The following is a 14,462-nucleotide window of genomic DNA, read 5'->3' as shown; positions in this document are numbered from 1 at the left end:
CTGCACATGTACATATAGGCAATAGATGAATAGGTTTTACATCTGCACTATTCTTACCCCATAGCCCACTGGCTTAATCATATACGTATGTTTCAAAGTCCTCCTAATAATTACATATCACTATTAGTCTTCTCATCACAGTCATACAGTAAGTGCCTACAGCCCTTATTTACCCACAAGATCTTGTTGATAGACCACTAAATTATCTTAAAAATGCAGGAGACAAAATTATACAAACTCTTATTTTATTTAAAGTTAGGTATGTTTAAAAGAAAAAAAATATCTTAAAAATTCAATATTGAATTAAGCTTTATGTTCTTGGAATAATGTTAATAAATAATGTGACCCCAGGCTTATTAGAGTTAGCTTAACTTCAATTTTTTCAATAATTAATGAAGTACTAAGATTAAATATAGCAATCCTTTATTTTATTTAAATGAAAGGATATAGAGATAACAATATTGGTGATTTGCGAATTAAACACTCTTTAGGAAAGCTTAGAGGTCAGGGACACTGCTGCACCAGATTGTTATTCTGAGTATAGTGTATTTCAGTGTACTTTTGGCTTTGAGCAGGCACCTCATAATGTCATAACATACTTATTGGATGCTACCCTTGATGTTTTAGTATCACTGTTGAATATGCTGTAAATATTGAACTTCAGTACTCTGCAGCAGTGTTCAGCTTTTTTACATTTTCCTTGCAAATAAACACACTTTCATGTAATCTTTCAAAGTAATCAGGGAAATATTTTCCACTTTCTGATGGTTGTTTGACCCTTATCCATCTATTGCCCACCTGTGGTTTAAGACGCAGCAAGGTTTTAGCCAAGGCTGACGGTAATGAAGTTGGATTTTTTTTCTAATGAATTTGACTACTTCTTTTCTCCTGTCTATGTAAGTATTGTGTACAGAAGATGTTTCAGGCATAAAGAATATCTGAATATGGAGTCACATTACCTGATAATTACTTTCTTAGGAGATCTGAACAATAAACAAAGCCAGCATAGAAACAATCCTTTTGATTATGTTTTTGGCAATTTTTCAGCCAATTGCTCTTTGAGTATTGCCTTTATGTTGCTACATTACTGTTTCATCCTGGTCAGATGTTTTATCTTAGAAACTTTTAACTCAAAATAATTAACAAAAAATGGAATTAAAAGCCCTATTTTAGTATTGTTTTTTTTATAAATGTGTTATGGTGTCAATACTACAGATGTCCATCTTTTTTTTTTTAGGAGCCTTGTTATTTCTATAGAATTTGTTGGTTTAAATTGACCTATATTTACCTGAAATGCATGAAGGATCCAATTTTAAAAGTCAAATTGGGGAAGTCTATTAGAGAGTTGCAGGGTAATATAATAATGAAGACCACTTTAAAGGATGTTAAGAGTGTATAACTAACTGAATGCAAAATTTAAAGAAATTAGATACTTCTCACAATGTTTACAGAGCACTGCATTTAATATAAATCAATATTAAGCTGTTTTTTTATCACTACTGTGAATGTTCTAACCAAATAACTAGACACCCATCCTTCTTCTTTAATCCTTTTCTCACATCTTTTTTTAACTTCTATCCAGGTCAGCCATGCAGCAACAGCAGGGCAACCCGAGCGGCCCAGATGTTTCTTCAACCCTGTAGCTCTATTCAAAGTAACAAATGGCCCTGATTCTGTAGTAGATGCAGGGAATTGTTTTATTTGAGTCCTGTTATACCCTGGTGGCTCATTGAAAAACTGTTCACCATGCAGTTATAATTCCCCTTCCATAGGATTTCAAGGACTTGACAAAGTCCCTTTTTTTTTAATCCTGCATACGCTTAATGCTGCACACATGCTTTACATAGGCAGAATATGTTAGGACAGTTAAAATGATTTATTTTACATGCATAAGTTCACAGAAGATATGCAGTTGTTACATATTTTCAAATAAATTAATCAGAATCACAAACTCGTTTTTTTTATGTAGCCTAGGTTTACTTGACTTTTTAAAGAATGTAATCAACCCTCAAATAGGTGCATATCAATTTGTTCTCTATAGGCCCTATAATCCATGGCAAGGTGCTGACTACTGATGGGGAGATATACATCTTATTTTCTAAAGACTAGGTTTTCAGAGGTGTTCATGGTCAGTTAATTGACTCCAAGGAACCTCTCTCCTACGTAATAGCAACTACATTTATCAAACACTTGTTAGAGTATGCATGTCAAAAAAATCACTAATCTTGTAACTCATCCAGATGGAGTTTTCCAACAGATGATTTAAAATGCATTCTGAAAAAGTATGTTAACATGTTTTTCATATAGTGAAGGCACATTTCTCTGGGAGGCCCTCTAAACAATTACACTTTTGGATCTTCTTTCTTATTCTTCAGGCTAAGTGAAAATGAAGAGTCTACTGTCTTTTTGAAGTTATAAGGAAACTTCAAAAAGACTATCAGCTCAGAACACACATTTAACATGCAGAGAGAAATTAATAACACTTTTAGATAAAATAAGCATCCTTAGAAGACACCCCTTGAGAATATAAGGTTGTTCAGAAACAAAATACACTTAGATAAATGTGCATAATTGCACCGTATACTAGCTGAGTATATAATATGGGCTGCTGCTTTTTTACAATCTATGGCAGTATGAAAATGTATATAAGTTAATTCAACACCAGATCCTCACTACATTTAGCTAGATCAAAATATGTCTGTTTGTGTGTGTGTGGGTGGACGTGAGGTGGGGGAACAGACTAGTGACCTGTCTGGGGCGTAATCTGGTGGAGACAGATACCGACACCTCTGTGACCCTGGAGGAATAAGCATGAGAAGATGGAGGGATGGAAGAAGCTTACTTCTGCTTTTCAGATCATCTCCCAACAGTTCTGTTGTGGACAAAAGTAACTCCTGAACACCAATCTATTTTCAATGTGAATGTTTGGATTTGAACAGGTGCCAATGGAAGAGACACCTTACATCTCCAAATTTAGCTCTTGTTGTTTGCATGTTACAGGGATGTTTGATCCTGATCTCTTAGTAATGCGGTAACATTGATTTCTGTGCCAAGGAGTCAAAACAAGGAGTTTTTCAAGCAGCCAAAATATTTTATATATACACCTGTGGAGTCTAACCGATGTATTGCCATGAAAAATAATTCATACATTTTTTCCCACAAATTGGTCCAATTATAATCCACAAAACTATTAAAGAGGTATCAAAACCTGCAATTATCCCTACTAAATCAATACTTTATACATCTGCTATTCAATTGTATAGCTTTTGCAGAGTATCTATTTAAGCAAAGTGCATTCAGAAACAACACTATTTGTCTGTTCTTTGCACAACAGTTCAATCATATGGAACACAAAAGGCCTTTAAATCCCACTTTTATTGCAATAGAGTCTCTGTTAGATTTGGTGTATGATTTGATTGGAACATTCTACCCCTTAAAATGCTTTGATCTAAACCTGTGGTGCTTAGTCATTTTTTTCAGCAACCACTGCATTAGTTTGACTGCTTTACTGACATTACATAAATCAAATGGTGATCAAAATGATTCTGCACCACTTATAAGCTACTGAGGATGTAATGCAAAATTCTGAATCAGGGGTGCTAGTGCAGAGACAAATATGCAACATAACAAAGCAATGGGCGTTGAGTGCAAGGTTTGGGAAAGAATCCAAACAAGTACAATTGGACTCAGGCTGTATAATTAGGGTTGCTCTGCTGGAAAGTGACAATTTTGGCAGACTGCCATGTCTTAGTAGATCTGTCTTAATACTAAACTCTTTCCGTTTTTTGATCATGGATGAGTGTTCTTTGAGAGCAAAGACAAATATGCATACAACTGTATTATCAGAATGATATTATTAATTACAGAGGTCATGATTATTCTCGGAAGCAGTGTTGACTATAGTGGAAAGCGAACTAATGTGAAAAAGACATTTGACAACCAGCAAAATAAAGAGCTTTTTAATAACACTAAAACGACAAGATGATCAGCTGTTGTGGTGATAAATACTATATTAACACCATTCTTTCGGATTCTCAAGCTACTTTTCCTCCTAACACCCTGACAAGCTTTCAGCACCATGGACAGCAACAATAAATCTGCGCTGCTCCTCCGCTGTGGAAACTGCAGTATGAGGAATATTTAATGCTTTTAGAGGAGCTGTCCATGGTGCTGATATCATGATAATGGCCTTGTGTTGATATTATTTGGAATCCAACAATTTCACATTCGCTAAAGACAGAACACATTTTCTAACGAGCCTGACCACCCTTCATACCTCACGTGCTCTTGTTGATTAGTTCAAATGTCTTATTAAAATAAAATATATAGTTTATGTTTTTCTCTTATTTGTCTTCAGGAGTTTTTTTCCCCTCTGTTGTCTCAAATGGAGTGATTTTCCCGTCCTCCACCACGCCCCCCACCCCCACCCTCCCATCGTGCTGAGTGCTCTGTTAGAAGGCGGGTCAGTGTGGGAGAAATCCTGAGGCCCATCAGCAGTTGCGCCGAGTGGAGCGATGCGCGTTTACTGAGCCGGAGAAGAGGAGAGGAGGACCGCTTCCTTTTCACCGCACTCTACTATTACAATCACTGCCTAACAACGAGCATCAACACCTCTTCTTTAAATGATACGAATGGAATTCTGCTTTGGAATTTTCTCTTAATTTTTATATATGTATTTTTTTCTTTCATTTTTTTTAACACTCGGACTTCATTAATCCGGAGTCAAAAACGGTAAGGTAAAAGCAAATCAGCCCTCCTTATGTGTTAGTCTTGTGCTTCTTACAACTTAAACATCTGTATCTATGCATTGGATGTTATATTAAGCTGTGTTTCCTAATACTGAAGTTGGTCTGGATTTTTTTTTCTGCTCGCATATGTGATGGGATTTGGATTGATGGAGTTCAGGCAGAGATGCGGATTTAAGCGCACTAAGAGAGAGCTCTGCTCATAGTTTGAAATCTCTCGCGTACCCTACAGTTTGCTGTTTTGTATGCGAACGCACTGCTTGATGGGCAGAAACATTTCGGCAGATTATCAGACTTATGAAAATGTAATTTCGCTAATAGAGTCGTTTCATGATGAAAGAAGAAAAATGTCGAAACTGAAAGTTTCAGTTGCGCTAATCGTAGCTGCTCTGACATATATGAAGCAGAAATTGGCTCGACTTGATTTAAATTGATTATAAATGGGTTCGATCTACCGAAATTGAAATGTTGAATCTAATATAATAATAAAAAATGCCTTGTGGATGCTGAAATCCTCGAGCGGCAGCCGATCTGCGATAGTGCGAGAAACTGAGGGGTGGTGGGGGGCAAATTGTCGTGATCTATGAAGGGCTCCAGGTTTTTGTCCCGTTAAGTTTTTTATTTCGTGCTTCTACTTGACTTTTACATAGATATGCCCATCTTCTTATAAGCTATTGCACCGTGGTTAAATGACTTCCAATAAATATTATTTTCTCTAGAGTCATATTTATCGTGAAACGACACGAAATCATTATTAGGTTCTCAAAAAGCAGACGTGATGGGATTTCAGGTGGGATAGAACTAGTGGCGTTATTTTCTTAAGAAAAGCTTAGAAGAACTTCCACATATCGCTCATGTTTTAAATATTTGCTTTTATTCCTTTTATTAGGTCATACATTTCCGTTCTTATGCTTAGTGCTTACCGCAGAAGGCTAAAGATGGTTCTCATGCCAAAAAGGCATTGTGTTTCCCCACACAGAATAAATATTTAATATATCATAAGCTGTACTTAGATGAGTCCGGTCAGGATCTTTACAGCTTTTATCAGTTCAACTAGATAATTTAGACCTAGGGAAGAAGCTTATGTGTACGAAGTATGTCTTACAAAGTATTTTTCGGTTGCCGTCACCATATGACTTGTACGTAGATTTCATTATGTGCATCCAAACTGGTCTCCTGTTTGCATCAATATTTGAGACTTTTATTTTGATAATATGAAGGAAGTAGTTGTTGGGCTGATCAGTGGCGCAGTGAGTAGCACTGCTTTGCAGCAAGAAGGTTTCTGGTTGAATTCCTGGCTTCCTGCATGGAGTTTGCATGTTCTCCCTGAATAGGCGTGGGTTCTCTCTGGGTACTCCGGCTTCCTGCCACAGTCCAAAATATGACTGATAGGTTAACTGGATTCTCTAAATTCTCCTTAGGTGTGAGTGTGTGCCGAATGGTTGTTTGTCCAGTTTGTCTCCGTGTTGCCCTGTCCCAGGGTGTACCCTGCCTCTCGCCCAAAGACAGCTGGAGATAGGGACCAGCACCCCTCATGACAGAAAATGGATGGATGGATAGTTAGTTGTTAACTCTCCCTAGAGTGTCTGAATTAATTACACAAGTATTTAAATCCTGCTTAATTGCGTTAAATGCCAGTTTCCCAATAGTAGCTATATACCAATGGTAGAGTTTGCGTTTGCCCACACTTGACATTAAAATAGAGTCTAAACACTGTTGACATATTACAGGGTTTTTTTTGCGTGTTTTTATTATGGATTGATGAAAGATTCGAAACAAGTAAAATGAGAAAAAACAAAGCAAATGGACTCTATTAAGATCATTTAAAGCTTACTTTTAAATCCATGAATCCTTTTTTTTATATGTGAATAAGATCATGAAAATGACAAGAACTATACAATCTAGTGAAATCCAAACAAAATTATTCAACACTAACTATACAGTTAGAACAGTTTATGATTTTTGACATAAAAATAGCAATACACTGCTAACATTGTATATTATCATTAAAAACGTATGGATCACGTTTCTACAAGTAGGTGTATCATTACTTTGCAAAAAAAATTCTTCGCTTTGGAGTTCTTTACATGGATCTGAATATGTATAGGAAAATAGATGGAGATATATAAAGAGAAAGATTACAGGAAAAAAAAAAAAAAAAAAAAACAACCAAAAAAAAACAAAAACCCAAAGTGGTGTAACATTGAAGGGCCAGATTCTTCTCTCCTTACTCTGCTAAAACGCAAATTTTAACCTATGCAGTTCGATTAATCTTTAATGAGTGTGCACATTCTTGTTTTGTGTGACCAGTTCACTAACAGGTTCGAACCTATGTCACACATGTGTCTGCTGTGACTGATGTCAGATTAAATTGTTGCTGCAGGCTGAAGCTTGTGATAGACAGGAATCTCAACAAGAAACAGAAGGAGAAGTATGAGCATGCACAGGGGTTGGTCTCCTGTGCATTGCAGGGGACCCGGCTGTATTACAAAACATGTCAATAAATCTGCTGCAGTGCCAATGTATCATTTATTGCCACTCTGTGACTATATTCATGTAGGTCATCTCATACACTTGTTAATAATTAAATGTGTATATCCAGTAAAATCTGTTATTATTCTAGCAGAGTGACAGGACAAACTGCCAACCATCAATGGGAATTGGGTTTTACAAAAAAGGGCAGCAATATCAATACATTGAGATTTTTTTTCTTCTTTCTTATCTTTTTTTTTATTTTTTTTTTTACCAAAAATAAAACTAGAGAAAGGGGGGAAAAAATACATTTCTCTCTAATCGGAAATATGTTTCGCCTCTTAAAAATATCTACATATATCCCAACAATGTCGGCCTTTGCAGTAATGAGGTTAGCTAAAGGTTTTGTTTCATAATAACTCTTTAAGAGTAAGTGTCAGTAAAATATCTCATGTTAAGTTGGCTTGTAGACCACATTAGACATTCCATTTGTGGCATTACAGCAGCAGTACATTTCTATTAAGTTTAGGGAATGTTTTTTTTTTTATCATTAAATTTTAAAAAAGTGCCATGCATTTGCACTCATCTTTCTTTATTCTAGCATTCCTAAATTAAACCCATTGTTACAAACTGTTTGAGGAAATCAGCGGATTTGTCAGTAAAGCATTTCTATATATACTCAAGGCTTCAGAAATATTAAGCTTTACTGTCTGGCCTCAAAGGATTGTTAGAGAAGGGTTATGTAAAAAATAGCAGAAGGCAAGCAGCAAAGCACATAGGGCAGGGACAAGGAAAGCGTTAATCAGTAGCCAAAGCTAACCATGGTAGCTCTGGAGGAGCCGCACAGACTGATAACACTGCTAGCTTGATTATGTTGGTAGAATAGCTATTACTGTAATTGGACATTCAAGAATTGGTCCTTTTTTGCAGAGCAGTGACACTGAATTAAATAAAAAAACAAAAGCCTTAATAACAAATCTTCTTCATGATGGAACGTTATTATAGCAAAATTGACAGATATAAAAAAGAGTTATAGCCATATATGTAGCAAAGTTTGGTTTTACAAAGCAATGACTTTGAACAGAATTCCAAATTGTAGTACACATTTTAGATTTAGCAGTAGGAAAAAACCTTATAGCATTTTTCAAGTATGAGCAACTTTGTTTTGGTTTTAAATCCCAGTATTAAATTTTGTAATTTAAAATGCGACAAAATAGAAAAAAATAATCATTATATAAATGATATGAGTTATTATGGTGCTATGCACAAAAAAATAATTTTTCAGGTCTTAAAGTTGGAAGAAGAAAATTATCCACCAGAACATTGGCAATAATAGCATTCTCTTTAAATCAATGGCGTTCAGGTACACCTGATAGCCCAGTCAGGCATTACACACATTGAGTCATGTTAGCTGAAAAAAGGCCTGGCTTGTTAGTATACCCAACTCCCATCTCAGATTTCATATACAGCTTTGCCTATTCACGAAGCCAGGTGCCTAATCTTCCCATCCCTATATACATACTCCATCCATGCTTTATAATTGTATAGGGCTGAACCAACACAGCAGTGTAGAACGTTATTTTTCCAAATAAAACCTTTTAACCTCTGATCCATTCTCTTTTTAGACAAAGACAATCATCCATCTAAGCAACACAGAGTTGTCAGACACAGAGCAGTACTAGGACACATATGCGAGCATACGCAGTGCATTAGCATAGGTATCGGTTACCTGAATTCAATAGCTTGCCTGCTGCAGCAAGATTAACTATTCAGGGCAGGTGGTTAAAGGGCCTATTGTGTTTCTTGGTTCTGTGCTGCTGTCATGATTGGACAATGCATTTGTCTGGATGGCAGCCCACTGCCAAAACAATTGCAAGGGCAAAGGGCTGGAAGAGTACACACATATATAAGGTTTCACCTTGTACATCATTTGTAGCTCTGCTGAGCAAAATTAAACAGAAGTGTACAAGTGGAGTTGTGGCAAGCGAAGGTTGTGCCTTAGTTGTTATTCTTTAACAGTGTACCCTTAGTGACAGAAATAATTTAGATATCTATTTACCAGACGAAACAATTGGATTCAAAGATAAAATGCATCTCCAATCCTTACAACTCTCTGTATCTCTGTATGTGATTGTGATCCCTTAAAAGAATATAAATTAGAGAAATGGTGAGAAAGAGTAGTGGTGGATAATTAGTCATACTAATCAGAATCCCAACAGGCCCTTACAGCAAGCAGCCTAACATTTGATGCTGATCACTCGTTCAGCTTGAGCTCAAAGGATTTCCAGTGGTCATGGAATCAACAGAAGTGGTCTCTGAGATTAATTTGTTTCTTTATCTCAGTCATAGATACGTTATATGAGAAATATGATCTGAGGTCAATCTTAAACTTGGAGAATGTCTTCTGTTGAGCAGAGTGACTGGTGAGATGGCATGGATCTCATGGGTTTTTAAGATTTGTTATTAGTGCATATTTTGATGCTTTTATAGGATGCATAAAAGAATCAGATCATCATTGAATGGGTTTTGCACTTGCTCTTCTTTCTTATCCATAGGGAGGATTTTTACATTCTGTGCCTACTTTTTTCTGCTCAATATGACTTTTATTATTACTATACTCCATTAATTGAGTCAAACCTCAGTGTGTGTATTACAAATGACTGATTTGTTGTATGAATCAAACTCACACACACACACCCACCAAATTAGTTTTGTAAGTTTGAATTGAACATTTATTTTCTGCTGAAAGAACTATATTCATACATCTTTTTTTCCACCACCAGGTCTGTCCAAGGTGTTTTTTTCTAAGCTGAAGACCGAATCATGGGGCATGAAACTTGGTCAGCACTGATTGCTACATGCTTCAATCCAGGAAGCCGTCTCAAAGACCTAAACTTAAATCACCAGATGCGGTTCTGAATCATTGACAGAGCACTCAAAGGATCGCCTACATTGTTACTCTTTCACCTTTTTGCTCTGTTTAGAAAGAGGATATTTTTTTAACATATCATAGACTTGGAGGACGATAATAGAATCCATCTATTGTCATATCTGTTCAACAAAGTAAAAACATATATTTTGCTGTCTTCATAGACAATCTATATGGGATATAACATTCAGTGGGTAAACACTGGAGCTGAATTGTAAACAGATGGTTTTACAACCTTGAGGATATATCCTACATTCCAGCCTTCTTGTGTACACCCTGTCATTTACAATGATGAATCCTAACGGCCTACTTGGACGTTTTCTTATGCTGCTAAGTTCCTTTTTGAGCCTAAGTTTAGGCTTAGAGTTTACTGGTTCTGAAGACCAGTGGGCTCGTTACGTCCGCTGGGACGCAAGCTCTAGAAGTGACCTGACATTTCAGTTCAAGACGTCGCAATCTGAAGGCCTGCTGCTCTACTTCGATGATGGTGGATACTGCGACTTCCTGCTGCTTGCCTTGTCTGAGGGAAAGCTACAGCTCCATGTCAGCATTGACTGCGCTGAGACCACCATCACCTCTGACAAGCTGGTCAATGACAGCCGCTGGCACTTTGCTGCCATCAACAGGGAGAACTTGTGGACCAGCTTAGCTGTGGACGGTCACACTAAGGCCGGAGAGGTGCGGCCCCAGCGGCAGTTCATGAAGATTATCAGTGACCTCTTTTTGGGTGGGCTTCCAAGGGATATCCGGACTTCTGCCATCACCTTGCCCTCTGTCCGTGACCTTCCACCGTTCCAAGGAATTATCACCAACCTCAGTTATGGGAGTAAGATGCCCACTTTGGTCAACAGCCAGAAAGTCCGGCTGGAGATGATGGGCCTTTGCACAGAAAACCCTTGTGAGAATGGTGGGATCTGCTCACTGGCAGATGGAGAAGTCTACTGTGACTGCGCCAAAACTGGATATGTGGGTCGATACTGCACAGAAGGTAAGAGGGCTGGCTTTGTCTTTGTCTGTGTCAAGCAATATATATTCATTAAGGACTTTGTAAAAAAAAAAAATAGAAGGTTTCCTTTGAATTCAGAGCTGACGTAACACCAGGTTTGTGTTTTTTCCAGGTTCTTAGAAAAAAAGCCTCTTAATATTCAAACATTTTGCATACACTGTTAAACCCATCTCTTATTGTGTGGCTTAGACCTCAAAGTATTTTGCTGAATCATAAATCTCAATAGAAGCTTCAGGAATTAGTCTTAATCTCCATAACTGCATTGCCACTCACCTAATGTGATCTGCTCCACAACCACTATTCATTTATAAAATGCCTTGAAAAATGGTCATTGTTTGCAGCATTGCCTTTACGAATCAGCGTAATTTCTCTCAAGCAAGAGCGACTCTGCGCTTGAAATATTTAATGCAGATCTTGCAAGACTTGAAGTCTGAATATTTCTTTGTGGGCTGTTGCACACAAAGCTAAGCAAATCTCTGTATTTCACGTGGGAGTTAAATTGGAGGTGATGTGCTCAGCATTTCCTCTCCCTTCACAGTTATTACATTTGATGAGGCAGTGGTGGATACACTATTAGCTGATGTGACTAAAATTACAACTCTGGGTTCTTACTCCTGTTTTTTTTCTTTATTAAATGTATTCAGATTTGACAAGGTGCTGGAGGGACCTAAAGGTATAAAGTTTGGTTAAGAAACATTACCTATTTTTGCTCTGCTTCTGGGCTACGGCCATCTCTTCTTAGGGGAATGTAATAAGATGCAACTCTTTGACAATGTTCCATCATATTATATCTGTGTCCTTTTAATGCTTTAAACATAAACACATTTTTCAGTTTGCAGCCTCACTTGTAAAAAGACCAATGTTACTTAGGTTTTTCTCTTATCCCTCTTTTACCTTCTACTACATGTTGGTCCATCACATTTAATCCCTATAAGAGTGACCACGTAAGTTTGTAACTTAAAAAGCAAATCAAGCTAAGTTGTTTGCAGCTAAAAAGCTTAAGGGGTGTAAGTATTTTTACCTTTAGAAAGGGATCTACATTCCAAAAATACAAAAGCAAATCAATAAACACTAATATTGCAGATTTAGTTCCTTTCTATATTCTTATAGATCATAGAGGATCACTTTGTGTTAACAGACCCATGTTGAAAATCCAATAATGGCCCACTTCCTGTGTGTCTGACTCACACTTAAATGGTTCAGAGATGACTTAAAACTCAGGGAAATGCTCACTAAGTGCTTCTGCACTGATTTCAAGCTATTTTGAACTACAACTAATAAAGGGAAGACATACAAAATTATCATTTGTTGAAGATATATTTTGAAAATAAATTTTTCTTAGTTGTGTGAATGTATTTAAGGGTGTTTTGCTTCCTAATATCTCCAACATTTGCTTCTAAAAATGAACCTCTTTTGAGCCTAAATCTTCAGTGCTTGCCTGTGGCATTGGTCAGGACAGCACGCGATGTGCTGGTTGCAGAGCAGCCAAGCGAACTGAGTGGACTTGACCTCTTTTTCGCTTCATCCCATTTGCTCACTGTCTGAGCTGAAGAGTCAATAGAGAAGTAGGTAGGTGGTCCATTTGTCTGAAAGCTGATGGGGAGAACTGTGACATCTTTGTGTAAAAACAATCCAGGATTTTAAGAGGGCATTTCCTACTCAGGCCAAATAATAGCTTAGACAGGGGAAGAGGCTGTCATTTCACTGCCTTGAGGCAGAGGAAGTGTGACGGGTAAATTCAGTAACAGTGTTTTGTAACCTAATTTGTCCCAGGAGGTCAGCTGTGGTGCTTCAACCACAAGCCCACTGTTTCCTCACCCACACACACACCCTCAAACCACCCCTGTTTGTCATTTTGCACTGGTTTGAAAGAGAAAAGGAGAAGAGCCAAGAGCATGCTCATGTTTGATCCAAGTGCTGCTCTTTTCTACCTCCCTATTAACTGATGTGGCTGATTGTTGATTATGCAACAGAGATGGGGAACCATAATTAGAGAGATAATGAGAACAGAGATGGCTAATTTGCCTGGAGAATGGCGGCACAAACACCACCGTCAATTTTAGACTGTCTGTTGGCAAATAAGCCACAGTTCTTTTTATTATTATGGCCACATGTCATCAAGTGGCAAAGTACTTGTTGTTCAAGCATTGCTTGAGTGAATAAAGCATTTTCAGGGGGCAATTTAGAGTAACAACACTCTAAAAAATTTTTTGAAGCAGCATATGACCAACTGCTTAGCCCACCTGTCTTTGTTGGTATACTGTGAGTGCACCATGCATTAATGAGCAACAATAGCAATCTGTCAAACCTGTGAATATTTATGCGCTTTATTATCACACAGTGTGGTCTAAGGTTTTGCGAGCCTGTGCTCAAACACAATTGTACTCAGTGGTGTGCGTGCAATCACATGCATTAACGCGGACAAGGCCCTCTAGCTACTTGTTAAAGCAGCCAGATGGCTGACTGACTGAGCGGACTGGGCCTTGAAAGCATTTTGCCAGCCTTGTTCCTAATAGTAGCCCACCGGCCTGGCAGAAATATGAGAGGGGTGAGCAGATTTAACATCAGAGAAGAACAATGTGAAAATTGGGGGAAAGGGAAGCCTGTTTGTGCTGCTTGGCTTGCATAAACTTTCTGACCCACTTTGCCAGTGTTTGAGACAGAGAATTTCTATAATAAAGGAATTTTGGAAAATTTCCTTAACCTATTCAACTTGGCCATAGATCTCATCAACTTTCTATCGTTGGCAGACAAATTCCCTGCTCTTATTAATTATTTTGTCTTAATTTCCTAATGGCAACACTCTTCAAAATAAGTATTTCTCATTTTGTTGATTCTTCTGCAGTATGATAAACCAGAACAAAGTAGTGCATAATCTTGAAGTAGAAAAAAATCAATACATGGTTTTCAAATCTTTCTACAAATAGAAAAATATGTGGACTTTTTAAGTTCAGCTCTCTATTCAGGTAACCATAAAAACCTCCAGAAATCAGTAAGTAGACTACATCTAAAGCAAAAGGGTTTGCAAGGAGGTCAATGATGAAAGAATCAGCAAAGAGAACCCCAATAGTGAATAAAACCTAACAGTGATAACAACCTTCCCACTATTAAATATGATTTCTGCACGATCATGCTGTGGGAATGCTTTTCTTAAGAAGAGACTGGAAAGCTGCTTTGAGTTAATGTCGATAGAGCTTAAGCTAATTTGGAATAGTTTAAACCTTCGGTTTGTAAAAAGGATAGAGGACACAAAGTGTTGACTTAAATGGCTGAATACAAATTGAAGCCAATTTTTTTAATTCCACATTAC

The 14,462-nt window shown here is 37.4% G+C and overlaps 1 protein-coding gene across 10 annotated transcripts in view; it reads left to right on the top strand.

Moving 5' to 3' along the window:
* Positions 1-4,481: 4,481 nt before the first annotated feature.
* The window catches only part of nrxn3 (neurexin 3), a 380,526-nt gene continuing 370,545 nt past the window's right edge, over positions 4,482-14,462 (top strand). For all 10 annotated transcript variants that reach the window (XR_001481465.1, XR_001481464.1, XM_015383267.1 and 7 more), the window contains exons 1-2: positions 4,482-4,731; positions 10,001-11,134. Coding sequence is in view for 8 of the 10 variants with exons in the window: in XM_015383267.1 (XP_015238753.1) it covers positions 10,435-11,134 (700 nt within the window). In the remaining 2 variants the exon portion in view is untranslated. The remainder of the gene's footprint in view (positions 4,732-10,000; positions 11,135-14,462) is intronic.

The sequence above is a fragment of the Cyprinodon variegatus genome, unplaced genomic scaffold, assembly GCF_000732505.1.
Source record: "Cyprinodon variegatus isolate N-32 unplaced genomic scaffold, C_variegatus-1.0 Scaffold279, whole genome shotgun sequence".
NCBI lineage: Eukaryota > Metazoa > Chordata > Actinopteri > Cyprinodontiformes > Cyprinodontidae > Cyprinodon > Cyprinodon variegatus.
This window is presented reverse-complemented; position numbering and strand designations above follow the sequence as displayed.